The sequence below is a fragment of the Scyliorhinus torazame genome, chromosome 21 (assembly GCF_047496885.1).
Source record: "Scyliorhinus torazame isolate Kashiwa2021f chromosome 21, sScyTor2.1, whole genome shotgun sequence".
In the NCBI taxonomy this organism is placed as follows: Eukaryota; Metazoa; Chordata; class Chondrichthyes; order Carcharhiniformes; family Scyliorhinidae; genus Scyliorhinus; species Scyliorhinus torazame.
This window is the reverse complement of record NC_092727.1, coordinates 123,318,533-123,335,091: the sequence shown is the minus strand read 5'-3', so window position 1 is coordinate 123,335,091 and position 16,559 is coordinate 123,318,533. Positions and strand designations below refer to the sequence as shown.

Sequence of the window (16,559 nt, the reverse complement as noted above, 5' to 3'; positions counted from 1 at the left end):
AAGTTGCGGAATTCTCCGGGGCCAATTTAGGGGCCAAGCCCTCACCTTGAGGGGCTAGGCCCGCGCCGGAGTGGATTCCGCCCCGCTGGCTGGCGGGAAAGGCCTTTGGTGCCACGCCAGCCGGCGCCGAAAGGACTTCGCCGGGCGACGCATGCGCGGGAGCGTCAGCGGCCGCTCATGGCATCCCCGCGCATGTGCAGGGGAGGGGGTCTCTTCCGCCTCTGCCATAGTGAAGACCAGGGCGAAAGCGGAGGAAAAAGAGTGCCCCCACGGCACAGGCCCGCCCGCTGATCGGTGGGCTCCGATCGCGGGCCAGGCCACTGTGGGGGCATCCCCCGGGGCCGGATCGCCCTGCGCCCCCCCCCCCAGGACCCCGGAGTCTGCCTGTGCCGCCTTGTCCCGCCGTTCAAAAGGTGGTTTAATCCACGCCGGCGGGCGAGGGTTGACAGCGGCGGGACTTCGGCCCATTGCGGGCCGGAGAATCGCCGGGGGTGGGCCCGCCGACTGGCGCGATTCCCGCCGACCGGCGCGGCGCGATTCCCGCCCCCGCCGAATCTCTGGTGGCGGAGAATTCGGGACACGGCGGGGGCGGGATTCACGCCAGCCCCCGCCGATTCTCCGACCCGGTGGGGGGTCGGAGAATCGCACCCCTAGTCTCTCATTTTCTTTTAGCAATATTCAAGCTCTGTACTAGCAAACAAACATCTTTCATCCGGAAAGAAAGAACGACTTGCATTCAACTATGTAGGGAAGTTAGGGCAGCACGGTGGTGCAGTGGCTAGCATTGCTGCCTCACGCGCCGAGGTCCCGGGTTCGATGCCGGCTCTGGGTCACTGTTCCTGTGGAGTTTGCACATTCTCCCCGTGTTTGCGTGGGTTTCGCCCCCACATGCCTAAGATGTGCAGAGTAGGTGAATTGGTCACGCTAAATTGCCCCTTAATTGGATAAGAACTTTTCAAAAAAAAAACTATGCAGGGTAGTTGATATTTAATGATTAGTTTTTGTTTAATTTGTGAGGGGTACATTCTACAGGAAGCCCCATTGACAATGGCGGAACCAAATATCCTGCCACCGACCAATGGCGAACTGCCCTCCGTGATGGAGAAACCTGCAGCAGACGTGCACATGGCCCTTGAAGCTACTGATGCAAGATGAGGAAGTTGAACAATTACTGGTACGGAACCATCCACCTCCCTCGCAATTAAATGTACCCATTCTGTTCCCCTCCAAGTCACTCGCCACCCTGACTTGGAAATATATCGCCTCCTTCACTGTCGCTGGGTCAAAATCCTGGAACTCCCTCCCTAACAGCACAGTGGGTGTACCTACACCTCAGGGACTGCAGCGGTTCAAGAAGGCAGCTCACCACCACCTTCTGAAGGGCAACTAGGGATGGGCAATAAATGCTGGCCTAACCGACAACGCCCACATCCTGTAAATGAATTTTTATAAAAGGTCACAGAGTTAGGGAGAGGACTGCTAAGGAGGGGTTTGAAAACAAGAAATCATCTTGTCCTAGGAAGTATCTGTAGCTGGATTCTCCGCCGGCGGCATCCTCCGTTTCGCCAGCAACGCACTCATACCCGCGGATTTCCCGACAATGGGAATCCCCATTGGCCGCCGACCGGGACGGAGAATCCTGCTGCCGGGATTTCCAGTAAATCCACTGCTTGTCACAGAGGGAACTGCTTCTTTGATTTGCCAAGTGCGGAAGCCAAATGTAGCTTGAGGACAAGGTGGAGCATCTGTAAACCAGAGGAGTACAGATTGGGGAGGGCGAGGAGTGGGGCCAGAGTGTGAGGAGGGGAGGGGGAAGCAGTGGCTGGAGGGCTGTTGGAGTGAGGGTTGGTAATACACCTAAACGCTGAACGTATCGATTGGGTTTGACCATCTGGAGGATTGCCATTTGTCTGGGTTTGAGGGGAGTTGGATGTGGAACATGTCCAGATGATGGAACCTGGTGCTCTTACATTGGCTCCTAATCCTCCATTGCCTAGATTCTCATCGACTGTGCAAATCTTTTCCCCCATACCTGTTTGTTCTATCTCAATAATCTCCTCAAGTCCTACAAATCTCCAAGAAGGTTAAAGTCCTCAAAGTTCGGCCTCTGACAGCCTCCAACTCTGTCACCCCACTGTTATAATCTGGTGAGACCACTCGCACACACACAGACACATGTGCTCACACCAAACCCATCCACCCGCACACACACAGATGCACACTATACCTGCACACACACGCGTGTGCACATGCACACAAGCAAACTAATAGATTACAGACTGAGGAAGAATAGATTGGTCAATTTAGAGTCCAGAGAATAAACAGAATACACAGTCTACAGTTTAGTGACTGGACTGGCTTCAGGCTGGTCCCGATATTTATGATTTCAAGCTGTAGACAGCTGATTCGGCTGTCTTCCTGGAGACTGTAGTTCTGGATTGAATTCTGTTAAGAGGTCGCTGCAGGAGAGTCCTTGGTAAATAGAGTTAGAAACTTGCAAGACAGGTTGAAGAGGACCCCACTCGGGTCTTCTCTCGTCTTCGTCTCAGCTGATTGTCACCACACTGCAGACAAAGTATAAGCTTAAAACAAAAAATGATGGGCCTGTCATGTGGCCATCACCTAGTGATCCAAACATGGTCACGACTGGTGCATTCTCCCTTATAACTTAATCAGTTTGTATCTAGTAATCCCCCCTCTCAGCCAATCTTCCATTGTTGAAGTGTTTGGATTTAGCATATTCCCGTCGATGAGTTCATGTCTGGGAATCCCCTGCAGAACAGCCCAGGTGATGCTGATACCTTGCTACAGAGGTGAAGCATGTGTGGCTCATTCATATTCTCCTGAGGCTACTGTCCTTGAAAGGTTTTTGCAGATGTGGTGTCTCCATCTGAGTGGATTGCAATGAGGAATGTACAGTGATGCAAATTTGGTAGCTGCCTTTGTTGCGAGCTCAGTCACACTTTTAACCAGTGTTTTAAAAAGACCCTGAAGTTCAGTTCGGTTTTCGAACAGGTAGACTAAAAATGATTATTTGGGATAAAGCCTATTTCCATGACAACACCACTGTTGGCGCTGACTTCTGCTGTCAAGACTTGAAGCTCTGGAATTGCCTTCCACCTCCATTTAATTTTATATTCTTAAAACCAACCTCTTTGACCAAACCTTTTGGTCACATGCCTTAATGTTTCCTTTGGTTCGACATCAGTTACATTCCTTGTGACGTGGCACTATTGCGCTAATGGTGCCATATCCGTACCAGCCTCCCCGAACAGGCGCCGGAATGTGGCGACTAGGGGCTTTCCACAGTAACTTCATTTGAAGCCCACTTGTGACAATAAGCGATTTTCATTTCCATTTCCATATCAATGGAAGTTGTTGAATTCCAGCCCCGTCATGTGGCGAAATTATCCTTGACACCCGCAGAGCTTTTGAGATGAATAAACGTCAGAAAGTGGAATCTGATTTTAATAATCATGGAAGTGCTTCTTTAAGACCGAGCCAAGTGAATTTGGGAGCTGACTGTTCCTGTGCCAAATTTCATCTGAGTTGCATGATGTCACTCCTGGGAACTTGGGATGCTCTTCCTGGCAGTGTAAGGAATCCGGAGAGGAAAATGAAAGCTAGACAATAATTTACAAGAAAATGGCATGACCTTAAGCTACTGTTTATCATTGCAAATAACGAGAGCTTACAATAGGTAGACGTGCAACAAGATGGCAGACAGCAGGAAAATCCTAGGACTAAGGTTGCCAGTCATGGATTGTGCTAATTGAGCATCCCCACTCTCGACCATGAATCAGAAGGTTGTGGGTTCAAACCCCACTCCAGAGATTTGAGTACACATTCTGGGCGGCCATTTCAGTTCAGTACTGAGACAATGCTGCATTGTTAATCGTGCCATCTTGCGGGTGAAATGTTAGACCAAGGCTCTGCCTCAGTTGGACATAAAAGATCCTATTGCACTTTTGCGAAGGAGGTCAGGGGAGTTTCCGTTGGTGCCCATGCTAACATTTACCCCTCAATGTGCATTAATAAAGCAGTCTTTCTCATCCATCTCAAACGGCGGCTTGTGGGACCTGGCTGTACACAAAGAGTCTGTTGCATTTCCTACATTGCAACATTCACAATTCATTGGACAAGGGACATGCTCCGGTTGTGAAAAGGACAGTATAAATGCAAGCTTCTATTCTCTCATCCTGTCTGAGGGCTTCTCCAGAATGATGTTGAAGTTAAGAGGGCTGCATTAAAAAATTTCTGATTCCACCAGACTTTAAGAAACAGAGGTAGGAGTACGCCATAAGGTCCCTCGGGCCTTAACAGGTATTCAATAAGATCATGCCAGATCTTCCACCTCAACTCCTATCCTTCTGCCTACTGATTCCATTAGCGTCCAAAAATCGATTGTTCCTTTGAACATACTCCGTGGGTTGGATTTTCCTGCCCCCCGCCGTGGCATTTTTTCCGATGGCGGAGGCCGCTCGCCGTTAGCCACTGGCGGAATCTTCCAGTCCCGTCGATGGGGCGGCACGGTAGCACACTGGTTAGCACTGTTGCTTCACAGTGCCAGGGTCCCAAGTTCGATTTCCGCTTGGGTCACTGTCTGCAGAGTCTGCATGTGTCTGTGTGGGTTTCCTCCGGGTGCTCCGGTTTCCTCCCACAAGACCCAAAAGCCGTGCTTGTTAGGTGAATTGGACATTCTGAATTCTCCCTCTGTGTACCCGAACAGGAGCCGGAGTGTGGTGACTCGGGGATTTTCACAGTAACTTCATTGCAGTGTTAACGTAAGCCTACTTGTGACACTAATAAAGATTATTATTATTATGTCCACAGCATTTGGTCTTGCTTGCCCCATCGTTCCTCAGAGGAACCTGCCTGGGGGCTTCGCCCGTGGCAGGAAGCGCTGGAAAGTGTTGCCACGCTTCTTCAGCACGAACGGACCTCCGGACTAACGATTTCAAAAGATTCACAACCCTTTGAGTGAAGAAAGTTCCCCTCATCTCGCTCCTAAATCGCCGTCTCCTTATTTTGATCCCGTGACCCCTATCGCTACTCCCCGACCGGTGGCGGCGGGGGAACAAACTCTCTGAATTTGTATCGCATCGTGCCCTGTGAGAATCAACTTGTCAAACTATGAGCCGCCACTCAGAGTGAGACCTGTTCACCGTTATCACCGGGATTGAGACAGGATTATACATCCTGAATGAGGTGAGGAGGGGGGGGGGGGGGGGCGGGGGGGGGGTTGATCAATATTGTTTTTTAAAAGCCCCCCAAGTAAAAACTCTTATTTTGCCTTTTCAAATGGTTTGCATCAGCAGCAATGCAGCACAGAGTGATTTTCTAAATCGAAACGGAAGACTGAAGATTAAATGGAAGGCTCACAGTGTGATTGGAGCCCACTTTACAGATGTGAGCTCTGATGTGCTGGAAACCAGGAGTCACTGTTGTTCCTAGTAATTGGATTTCTCCATTGTTGCGGGCACAGCTTGTGACCTTTGTGCCTGTGTCATTCTGGAGCATTTTGCAATGGTCCCTCTCTATTTATTTGGTGTTTTACACCGAAACTCATTTGATGAATCTGCTTATAGAATTGCTTCAGGGTCCAGACTGTACAATTGAGAACAAATGGAAATAAATAGGAACATGGGAACTGGAGCAGGCTATTCATCATCCAGGCGTGTTTCGGCATTCAATCAGATCATAGCTGATTTGTATCTTAACTCAATTTACCTTTCATGGTCTGTAATCCTTGCCGAACAAAAATCGATACCTTGTTATACAGGTCACATCCACCACCGTCCCCACTCTCTCGGATTCCACCCCTTTCTCCCCCACCCTTCAGCTTTTCCCTGAATATAATGACCCATGGGAGACCAGTGATTAATGATTATTACCAGGGGCGGGATTCTCCGACCCCCCGCCGGGTGGGAGAATAGCCGGGGGCTGGCGTGAATCCCGCCCCCGCCGGTTGCCGAAGTCTCCGGCACCGGATATTCGGCGGGGGCGGGAATTGCGCCAGTTGGCGGGCCCCCCCGCTGGATTTTCCGGCCCGGATGGGCCGAAGTCCCGCCGCTAAAATGCATGTCCCGCCGGCGTAGAATAAACCACCTACCTTACCGGCGGGACAAGGCGGCGCGGGCGAGCTCCGGGGTCCTGGGGGGGGGGCGCCCCACGGTGGCCTGGCCCGCATTCGGGGCCCACCGATCCACGGGTGGGCCTGTGCCGTGGGGGCACTCTTTCCCTTCCGCATCCGCCACGGTCTCCACCATGGCGGAGGCGGAAGAGACTCCTTCCACTGCGCATGCGCGGGAATGCCGTCAGCGGCCACTGACGCTCCCGCGCATGCGCCGCCCGGAGATGTCATTTCCGCGCCAGCTGACGGGGCACCAAAGGCCTTTTCCGCCAGCTGGCGGGGCGGAAATTCGTCCGGCGCCGACCTAGCCCCTTAAGGTTGAGGCTCGGCCCCCCAAGATGCGGAGCATTCGGCACCTTTGGGGCGGCGCGATGCCCGACTGATTTGCGCGGTTTTGGGCGCCAGTCAGCGGACATCGCGCCGTTTCCGGAGAAATTCGCCCCAGGTTTCGGACTGTTGGTTTGGATAATTACAGCGGAGCCCCAGTGTGTTTTGTGTACTTCTCACACGTAGTCTTCCCATCGTAGGATAGACCACAAGACATGGGAGCAGTAGGTCATTCACCCTATCGAGTCTGCTGCACCATTCAATGAGATCGTGACTGATCTGATATGATAACCCTCAACTCCACTTTCCCCCCTTATACCCATAACCCTTGATTCCCTCACTGGTTATTAATATGTCTATCCCGGCCTTGAACATGCTCAACGACCAAATCTCTACAGCTCTCTGCGGAATAGGAATCGAGGGCTGGATTTCTTCCTGCCATTGGCTTAGAGGTGCTGAGGTCCATTGTTGTAAGTATTGCTCCGATTTTAACCTAGTCTGCATGACTTGAATGGGAGGCAAGTGGTTGTTGAAATGGTGCGGGGGTGATTGTTGCGACATACCCAAAGACGTCCGGCGAGATTCCTGCTAGAAATGGGCCAGGCCATTGGTGCAGCTTTGCAATTTTAACCTCAGCTTTCCGCAACGTGCATCATGTCGGAAGTGACTGTTTTGGGTGCAGCCATGGAGTTTGAGAGAAATCCAGCCCCCGAACTGCATCCACACAACCTCCACCCCCCCCCCCCACCGCTTTCCTGCCTTGGGTCCCCATAGCAACGCCAGTCTCCCTCCCCATGGGGGGCAGCACGGTAGCATGGTGGTTAGCACAATTGCTTCACAGCTCCAGGGTCCCAGGTCCGATTCCCGGCTTGGGTCACTGTCTGTGCGGAGTCTGCACATCCTCCCCGTGTGTGCGTGGGTTTCCTCCGGGCGCTCCGGTTTCCTCCCACAGTCCAAAAGATGTGCAGGTTAGGTGGATTGGCCATGCTAAATTGCCCTTAGTGTCCAAAATTGCCCTTAGTGTTGGGTGGGGTTACTGGGTTATGGGGATAGGGTGGAAGTCTGGGCTTAGATAGGGTGCTCTTTCCAAGAGCCGGTGCAGACTCGATGGGCCGAATGGCCTCCTTCTGCACTGTAAATTCTATGAAATTCGATGAAATTCCCTTGGGTCCCCATACCTACGCCACTCTCCCTCCCCATTCCCCGCTCTCGACCAAGAAACTTGATGTCACCAGCTTTGGGTCAGGGGCAGTCAGGGCACATTGAAGGGGCCTCATGGCCTAAGCCCTCAGCTCGAACAATTCTGCCAGCTCCCCCTGGCCAAACAAAGTGACTCCACAGAAAAGTGGCTCCACTGTGGCTTCTTCTATCCACTTCCAGATCCTCACTACCCTTCCTGGCTTGCCTCCATGCAGGCCTCTAAAACCCAGATGTTAAAATTCTGTTGCTGCAGCGATTACATCAGGAGACCACAGATTTCCACGTAAAGTGGGCCCTGGGTGGCCTCATTTCCACCAGACGACACATGGAGTGTTGGGGGGGGGGGGGGGGGGGGATGGCAGGGGGTGGCTAGGGTTTAAATTTGCCCCAAAGTGATCTGATTTCTACTTGAAGCTTCGTATCTATTCTGACAGCTCAAGGCTAATAATACATTTTGTAAATCAATTCCTAATCTTTGAACAGCTTTATTGGTGGAATGTACCAGTGCATGAGCTAAACTAGCTGGCCTCGGAATGCAGGAGTTTCTCTGGACCTGGCAACATTGCGAAGGCTAAATATTTGTAAACAAGAAGATTTCAATTCAAGTTTCAGATAAATGCTGCGTGGTTGTTGGAGAATTAGTGTTGTCCCATGTTTTCCTCGGCACCATGATTGTCTGCCTGCGTGGCTGATCACACATTACATTACACACTTCAGTGCACACATGCGTTTTACAAATCTTTTGATAACCAAACATTACAGAGGGGGCTTAATGCGTGTCTCTGACACCAGCTACATGTCGTAAATGGCGTACGCGTTGTGTAAAATTGACATACAAAACAAAATCCACTGGGCGAATTTAACACTTTCCTTCCCCCATCCTCTCACCTTCCCCACCACTCTCATCGGGATACAGTTTCAGAGTCACCGTCAACTCTCAAGTAATTCGGCAGATGAGTGTGAGAGGTGTGTGGGCGGGGGCCAGCGAATCACATGTTTTGGGGGTTGTGAAAAATTGGGAAGATTCTGGGTGGGAGTATTCGCGGTCTTAGCCAGGATAGTGGGGGAGGAGGTGGACCCGGGCCCTGGTGGCAACATTTGGAATTTCAGAGAAGCCGGAGCTCATGGGGTTGGAGGAAGGCCGATGTCGTGGCCTTCGTCTCTCTGACTGCATGCAGTGACGGTCGGCATCGCCATCGGGGGTGGTGGCTTGGTTGGGTGACCTGTACGACTTGGGTTCAATTCCCGTATCGGTTGAAGTCATCCATGAAGACCCCACCTTTTCAATCATGCCCCTCGCCTGAGATGTGGTGACCCTCTGGTTAAATCACCACCAGTCAGCTCTCAAAGGGGAGAGCAGCCTATTGTCCTCTGAGACTGTGGCGGCATTTTACAATCGCGCGAGCAAGGAGAATGTGTTTCCTCTGGCAAGTGGGTCAATAACCCAAATAGTTGGCAAAAAAAAAACTAGAGGAGAAAGGTGGAGAAAGATTTTTCACACTGAGAGTTGTTAAGATGTGGAACACGTTGCCTGAAAGGTTTGCACAATCCGGTCAATTGGTCACAACCCAAAGAGGAATCATCTTGGGAAAATAGCTGGGATATGGGGCTACATTGAAATAATCGTTCAAAGAAGTATGGCTTGCCTAATGATTTCTTGCAAGATTGTACAATTTTTTCACTTCAATGGCTGAGATCAATAAGAGATTATAGACTGAAGATAGAACCAGGGGTCACCTTGTTAATGAACAATCATTAGCATTGTCATAAATGTAAAATCTCTGTCAGCCAGTTTAATTGAGTAGCGTAATGTAATTGTAAAATGTAATTGTTCCTTTTTTCTCATTTCCATTAAAAAGAATTCCTCAATGTATTTAATTGCGCCAACCTGCTGCAGTTTGGTAAATACAGCTTGAATTGGCTTTATCACCAAAAAAAAAGCATTTTAGTCAGTGTCCTGTTCACTTCCTGTGAGTCAAGAATATTTACAGAAAAGTATATGCAGAAAAGAATATTTTAAAAACTTATCCTTATTTCATTGGTGTACACTAATACAGGATTTTTTAAAGCGTGGGTTGTAACCTGCCGGGGGCGGGGGGGTCATGGGCGGGTGTTAGGAGGGTCACGGTCCGATTGGCAGGACAGAGCAGTGCTAGTGTTAGTTGTGTACAGAGCTCCAGGGCCTATAACAAAGAAACTTAACTCGGGAATGATGATATCTTGAGGTATGGCTTTGTCAATTGTGCCAATGCAAATAAGGATGCAAAATCCATGTGGGTCCATGCAGGGAAGTACTGGTGAATGAGAGAAGTTTCAGATTTTGAAAGAGAAGTGGTGGGTGGAGAATTCTGTTTGAGGTTGAAACCCCAGAGTCAGAGTCAGTGATTAACTTATAGCTGATTCCGAATTAGAGGAACAAGTTACTGTACCTGACCTGTGACAGTACATTAAAAACACACCAAAAGTCCATGAGGCTGCCAGCTGAGGCTGTGGCCCCCACCTCCTGAGAGCCACATAGAATTGGCATCTACACCTGTCCAAGAAATGCCCTGCGTAGCCAGCGTGGACTTTGGTCCAAGAACGACCCATTCACTTCCAGGGATGAAAATGGCGGATGGACGCAAGGATTGTTGTTTCCGACAGGGGCATATTGTTGTACGAGTACTTTAATGGCTCGGTCAATTCCTGGCAACCATATATAGCTTTGTGCCAGCATCTTCATCTTAGTCTGCCCAGGGTGGGCACTATGCAACTCTTGTAAGAGAGTTATCCTGGCTGGTGATTTGTGACCCCCACAAGATCATATCATCTTCACAAGTCAATTTGTCATGCCGAGTTAAGTGTGGTCTCATGCTTTCAGTCTTGTCATGGTGCCACCTGGTCTGAATCTTCCTCTTTACTTTAGACAGTGTTGGATCCGTTTGGGTCCAGTTCCGGGTGTGGCCAGCAGACACTGGTAACGTGTCCAATAATTTCAATGTTTGTATGATCTCCTGGGACACTGTTGGAGGTGGTGAAGTCTTCAGGCGGGGGAGTCTGCTCAAGGCATCGGCATTCAAAATCTGCGTACCAGGTTTATGCTAGAATGTTTTCTGGTAAGCCGCAAGCAGCAGGGCCTATCGGGGGAACAGGTTTGCTCTCCCACAAAAGGCCTAGAGGAAACGTGTGGTCAGTAACCATAATGAACCAGCGTCCGTAGACATATTGGTGGATTTCCTTCTCAATCTGAGCATAGTTTCGCTCCACTTCCTCCGAGCAAAAGTGATGGAATGCTCTGAACCATCCTCCATTTTGTTGGACAACATTGCATGAATACGGCCTCTATGACTGCATCGAAAGCACACAAAATCACAGCAATGGCAAGTCTCCTGTGGAGGGCCCCTGTTGCAGCGATAACATCCTCCTCAATCTTGGGTTGACCACCCATTCTATTGCGGGATTTGTGACTGTGCTCTGTCCCGAAGACCGTGACCGGTTCTCTAACGTGCCTGTTGCTACTGGCATGAGCCTCACGGACGTCCGGCCCAATACTCGATTAACCTTCTTCCCTCAGCCAGGAACTGAGACCACAATAGATGGTCACAAGCATGTCGCTAAGTGCGCTTCCGAACTCACAATGCTCAGCGAGCTGGTGAAGACTGGCAATAAAGGCTGAGTTGGACACTTCAGAGCCCCTGACAGCAGAATTGACTTTATATTGCTGGAGAATTAGTGGGGGCCTTGGGTTCCTTAACCAGCGTGACCAACTGGTCAAAGGTCTTAGAGTCAAGTCCTGCAGGAGACGTCAGGGGCGGGATTCTCCCCTGCCCGGTGGGGTGGGCCATACCGGCGCCGAGGAGTGGCGTGAACAAGTCCGGCGTTGGGCCGCCCGGGAGGTGCGGAATCCTCCGCACCTTCAGGGGCTGGGCCAGCGCCGGCGGGGTTGGCGCCGCGTCAACCGGCGCCAAAGGGCCTCCGCCGGCCGGCGTGAATTGGCGCATGTGCAGCAGTGCCAGCGTGTGCTGGCGCCATCCCAGCACATGTGCAGGGGGGTTCTTCTCCGCCCCGGCCATGGCGGACCATTACATCGGCCGGCACAGAGGGAAAGAGTGACCCCCACGGCACAGGATCGCCCGCGGATCGGTGGGCCCCGATCGCGGCCAGGCCACCATGGGGGCCTCCCCCAGGGCCAGATCTCCCCGCCCCCCCCCCCCCCCGGGGACTCCGCAAGCCGTCTGCAGAGCCAGGTCCCTCCGGTACGGACCTGGTATATTTTATGGCGACAGGATCCGCCGAAAACGGGCGGCCAATCGGGCCATCGCGGGCCGGAGAACCACCGGGGGCAGGGGGGGGGTGGAGGGCGCTGCCAACGGCCCCCGACTGGCGCGGCGTGATTCCCGCCCCCGGCAAAAAACCCGGCAGCCGGCGTCGGGGTGGCGGGGCGGGATTCACGCCGCCCCCCCCGCCGATTCTCCAGCCCGACGGGGGGTCAGAGAATCCCGCCCCAGATTTCTGATTAAATTGTACGTCTGCGGCCCACAGACTGACAGAAGTAGCCCTTTCTGTTTCTCGTCACCTGTGATCTCATTTGTGTTAAAAAAAAGCAGAGTAATTTGATATATTGACTCCAATCATCAACCCCCTAGTCAAATGGTTCTAGTTTCCCTATAATAGGCATTATGACTCACTTTTGGGTATTGAAATCGATGACTATTGACTTTTCTTTATCCCTACTTTGGGGTTTTTCTTCCAATTGTTTCTCCCCCCCCCCCCCCCCGCACCCGCAATATCCACAATCCTACTGACTTCAATAAAACCTTGACGTCATTGCCTTAAAAGGGCCATACTACCGCAGAACCCAACCAGTCCGCGCTTGCAAAACCCAACATTTAGTGTGCATTAATGTACATTGGATGTGATTCCGTGATTGGACAACACTTGTCAAACAATCCTGACTGTGCTCAAAATTGCACTGAAACCCAATTTAAAGATTATTTGCGGGTTCGCAGTGTGGCTCACTCACTTGTGTTGAAGCTACATACTTTCACACACGGGGCCCTGTCCTGTGCAAACAGAAATAATTTGTTCACTCATTGTGCCTTGAACAAAGTTTTGGGATCAGCCATTACCCGGTTCATTCCCCATGGCCATGTCTTGACCAATCAGCCAATCTGTATGGTTTGAATTTGAACAATTTGCCAGTTCACTGTCCCCTGGTGCACTGTCCATGGCATCACCTCTACTAATCAGAGTCCACTTGCCAACAAATCACCATTCTCTATGCATGCAGTAAAAATTGTTGTTTCCTTTACTATTGGTATTCTTACGATCTGGCCTGATGAGTGAAAGGCTAAAAGTTTTGACAGCATGTCTCTTTTTCAGCACTAAAGTTCTGTACCACCAAACAACGAAGGAAGAACACATTAACAAAGTGCCGCCCTGTGCCTGGGCGCAGAAGAAAATGAGATATTTCCTGGGTCAGCACAACCTCGCACTGACGACGTGGCAGGTGTGCCTGATCCAAGGCAAACTGCAGCTTGACCAGTCTTTCGGCAGGACATCGCTTTTGTTTAAAATCCCTCCATCTTTTGCACTGGTTTGGCCAATTCCGTTCCGATTCTGACACAATCAAACAACTGAATATTGGCTCCCGTGCCGGAAACTGGGAAAAGCTCTGTCTGGACTTTGTTGAAAACTCTAGAGTCGCACCTCCCATTGCCACAACCGCGAAAGACTCACCGTGTGATGGAATTAAAGAGAAAAGACACCGGGCCGATTTGCAGCCCGCGACCGCATGCCCGGGAAAATGGGCGGAAAATCTGGAGAGATCGCGTTTCCCAATTTTCGGCACCATTCGCTGGCGAAGTCACGAGGTTCACGCCCATTATGGGTGGGGACCTCATTTTAATGGATTTCAATCAATTTGAATCTGACGAGTCAGCCACCCCCCCCCCCCCCCGCGCCCCCGCGCCCCCCCCTCCCGCCCGCCACTTGATTACCTCCCTCACTCAAAATAGCCACTGGCGGGGGACAGGGACACAGGTTGCCACTGCCAAACTGGCACTGTGCCAACCTGGCAGTGCTTTCCTGCACAAGGGGGCAATACCGGGGTGAGCCCTCTGGGGAGCTACATGGTGGGTAGGGGGGTGGGGGGTCCAGGCAATTGAGGGGGAATTTGCAGGCATGGGGTGCGGGTAGTGGCGGATGGGGGAGGGGGAGAATGCCGGCAGGAGCCCGGTGATTGTGGGGAGGTGGTGAGAGAGCCCGGTGAGTGTGGGGAGTGGGTGAGAGAGCCCGGTGAGTGTGGGGAGGGGGTGAGAGAGCCCGGTGAGTGTGGGGAGGGGGTGAGAGAGCCCGGTGAGTGTGGGGAGGGGGTGAGAGAGCCCGGTGAGTGTGGGGAGGGGGTGGGTGAGCCCGGTGATTGTGGGGAGGGGGGTGAGAGAGCCCGGTGAGTGTGGGGAGGGGGTGAGAGAGCCCGGTGAGTGTGGGGAGGGGGTGAGAGAGCCCGGTGAGTGTGGGGAGGGGGTGAGAGAGCCCGGTGAGTGTGGGGAGGGGGTGAGAGAGCCCGATGATTATAGGCAGGGGGTGAGAGAGCCCGGTGATTGTGGGGAGGGGGTGAGAGAGCCCGGTGAGTGTGGGGAGGGGGTGAGAGAGCCCGGTGAGTGTGGTGGTGGTGGTGGGGGGTGTGGGGGGTGGAGTGGAGTTGATGTTTATTGATGATCGGGACACACTTTAAAGTCGGGGCCCACTCATTTTTTTTTCTCTTCAGAGAGATTTAAGATCTGGTGCGAAATTCTCCGGTATCGGCGCGACGTCCGCCGACTGGCGCCCAAAACGGCGCAACATCGCGCCGCCCCAAAGGTGCGGAATGCTCCGCATCTTTGGGGGCCGAGCCCCAACCTTAAGGGGCTAGGCCCGCGCCGGACGAAATTCCGCCCTGCCAGCTGGCGGGAAAGGCCTTTGATGCCCCGCCAGCTGCCGCGGAAATTACATCTCCGGGCGGCGCATGTGCGGGAGCGTTAGTGGCCGCTCACGGCATTCCCGCGTATGCGCAGTGGAGGGAGTCTCTTCCGCCTCCGCCATGGTGGAGACCGTGGCGAAGGCGGAAGGAAAAGAGTGCCCCCACGGCACTGGCCCGCCCGCGGATCGGTGGGCCCCGATCGCAGGCCAGGCCACCGGGGGGGCACCCCCCGGAGCCCGCCCGCGCCGCCTTGTCCCGCCAGTAAGGTAGGTGGTTTAATCCACGCCGGCGGGACAGGCATTTTAGCTGCGGGACTTAGGCCCATCCGGGGGGGCCCGCCAACCGGCGCGGCGCGATTCCCGCCCCCGCCGAATCTCCGGTGCCGGCGGGTTGGAGAATCTCGCACCATGGCAAGATTCCACCCACCATTCCACCAATAAGCTATAGAATAAATAGATTACAAGACCGCCCAATCACCTACTTTAAAAATCTCATACATCGTATGTTAATGATTGATGTTAAAGATGTGAAAGGTCAAACAGCAGGGAAACTAACATCTGGGGCGCGATTCTCCGACTCCCCCACCCGGTCGGAGAATCGCCGGGGGCCGGCGTGAATCCCGCCCCCGCCGTGTCCCGAATTCTCCGCCACCGGAGATTCGGCGGGGGCGGCAATCGCGTCGCGCCGGTCGGCGGAAATCCCCCAGCGATTCTCCAGTCCGCAATGGGCCGAAGTGTCGCCGCTGACAAACCACGCCAGCCGGCGTTGATTGAACCACCTTTCGAAAGGCGGGACAAGCGCCGCGGGTGGGCTCCGGGGTCCTGGGGGGGGATGCGGGGCGATCTGGCCCCGGGGGGTGCCCCCAGGGTGGCCTGGCCCGCGATCAGGGCCCACCGATCGGCGGGCGGGCCTGTGCCGTGGGGGCACTCTTTTCCTTCCGCCTTCGCCATGGTCTCCACCATGGCGGAGGCGGAAGAGACCCCCTCCACTGTGCATGTGCGGTGATGCCGTGAGCGGCGGCTGACGCTCCCGCGCATGCGCCGCCCGGCAAAGTCATTTCCGCGCCAGCTGGCGGGGCACCAAAAGCCTTTCCCGCCAGCTGGCGGGGCGGAAATCAGTCCGGCGCAGGCCTAGCCCCTCAAGGTGAGGGCTCGGCCCCTCAACATGCGGAGAATTCCGCACCTTTGGGGCGGCGCGATGCCGGACTGATTCGCGCCGTTTTTGGCGCTGGTCGGCGGACATCGTGCCGATTGCGGAGAATCCCGCCCCTAAGGTGGGACGATGGTCTGTGTTATGATTGCTTGTATCATTTTGATCGTCATCACAATTTTGGCACATGCCTCCATGATGATTAAAATAAACCAATTATCTATGGAGATTGCGCAGATATATCTGGTAAAGGAGTGGGAATTCAACACCTTTTTACGTACCTCACACCCTCCCCAAACCATTGAAAGGGGAGCAGGGGTTGGGGAGGGGGCACGTTTTGGCGATGCCCGTTCGGTGCCTGCGGTTCACTAGCAGCATTTAAATGTGGCCAAACGGGAAACACGTTCAGCGTCCCGATCTGGGCCTCAAACGACTCCAGCGACTTTGCTGGCTTTCCGGCAGAGTTGGAAATCATCCCAATTGCAATTGTTCTGAAGCTGAATTGGTTTACACAACACATCGACACTCAGTAACCCCGCCATTATTTGGAGAGATTAAACTGCATTCCTGTCCTGTAACTGACAGCGAAATTCTGACTCCTTGCAACAAACTACATTGTGACAAATGTACTCTCTGTCGGCAACACTTACCTCCTGTTGCTATGGTAATCTGGCGCAAATAATGGCCATAGAAAGGGAAATCGAAGGACAGAATCACTCTCTGTGGAAAGAAATGAAATGACAAGCAGCATAAACACAAGAGTCCGTGCATAGCATTAATCAGCCAATATGGCCCAACTTTAAGAATATT

At 52.9% G+C, this 16,559-nt stretch overlaps 1 protein-coding gene and 1 long non-coding RNA gene across 3 annotated transcripts in view; one reads left to right on the top strand and one right to left on the bottom strand.

The window, feature by feature from the left end:
- Positions 1-16,559, bottom strand: part of LOC140398602 (plexin domain-containing protein 1-like) — a 266,471-nt gene that overhangs the window by 156,752 nt on the left and 93,160 nt on the right. Inside the window, exon 4 of the mRNA XM_072487442.1 lies at positions 16,400-16,469. Within this exon, the coding sequence (XP_072343543.1) occupies positions 16,400-16,469 (70 nt within the window). The remainder of the gene's footprint in view (positions 1-16,399; positions 16,470-16,559) is intronic.
- The window catches only part of LOC140398603 (uncharacterized), a 220,733-nt gene that overhangs the window by 199,761 nt on the left and 4,413 nt on the right, over positions 1-16,559 (top strand). For both annotated transcript variants that reach the window (XR_011937513.1, XR_011937512.1), the window contains exon 2: positions 4,834-5,208. This is a non-coding gene — a long non-coding RNA (uncharacterized lncRNA). The remainder of the gene's footprint in view (positions 1-4,833; positions 5,209-16,559) is intronic.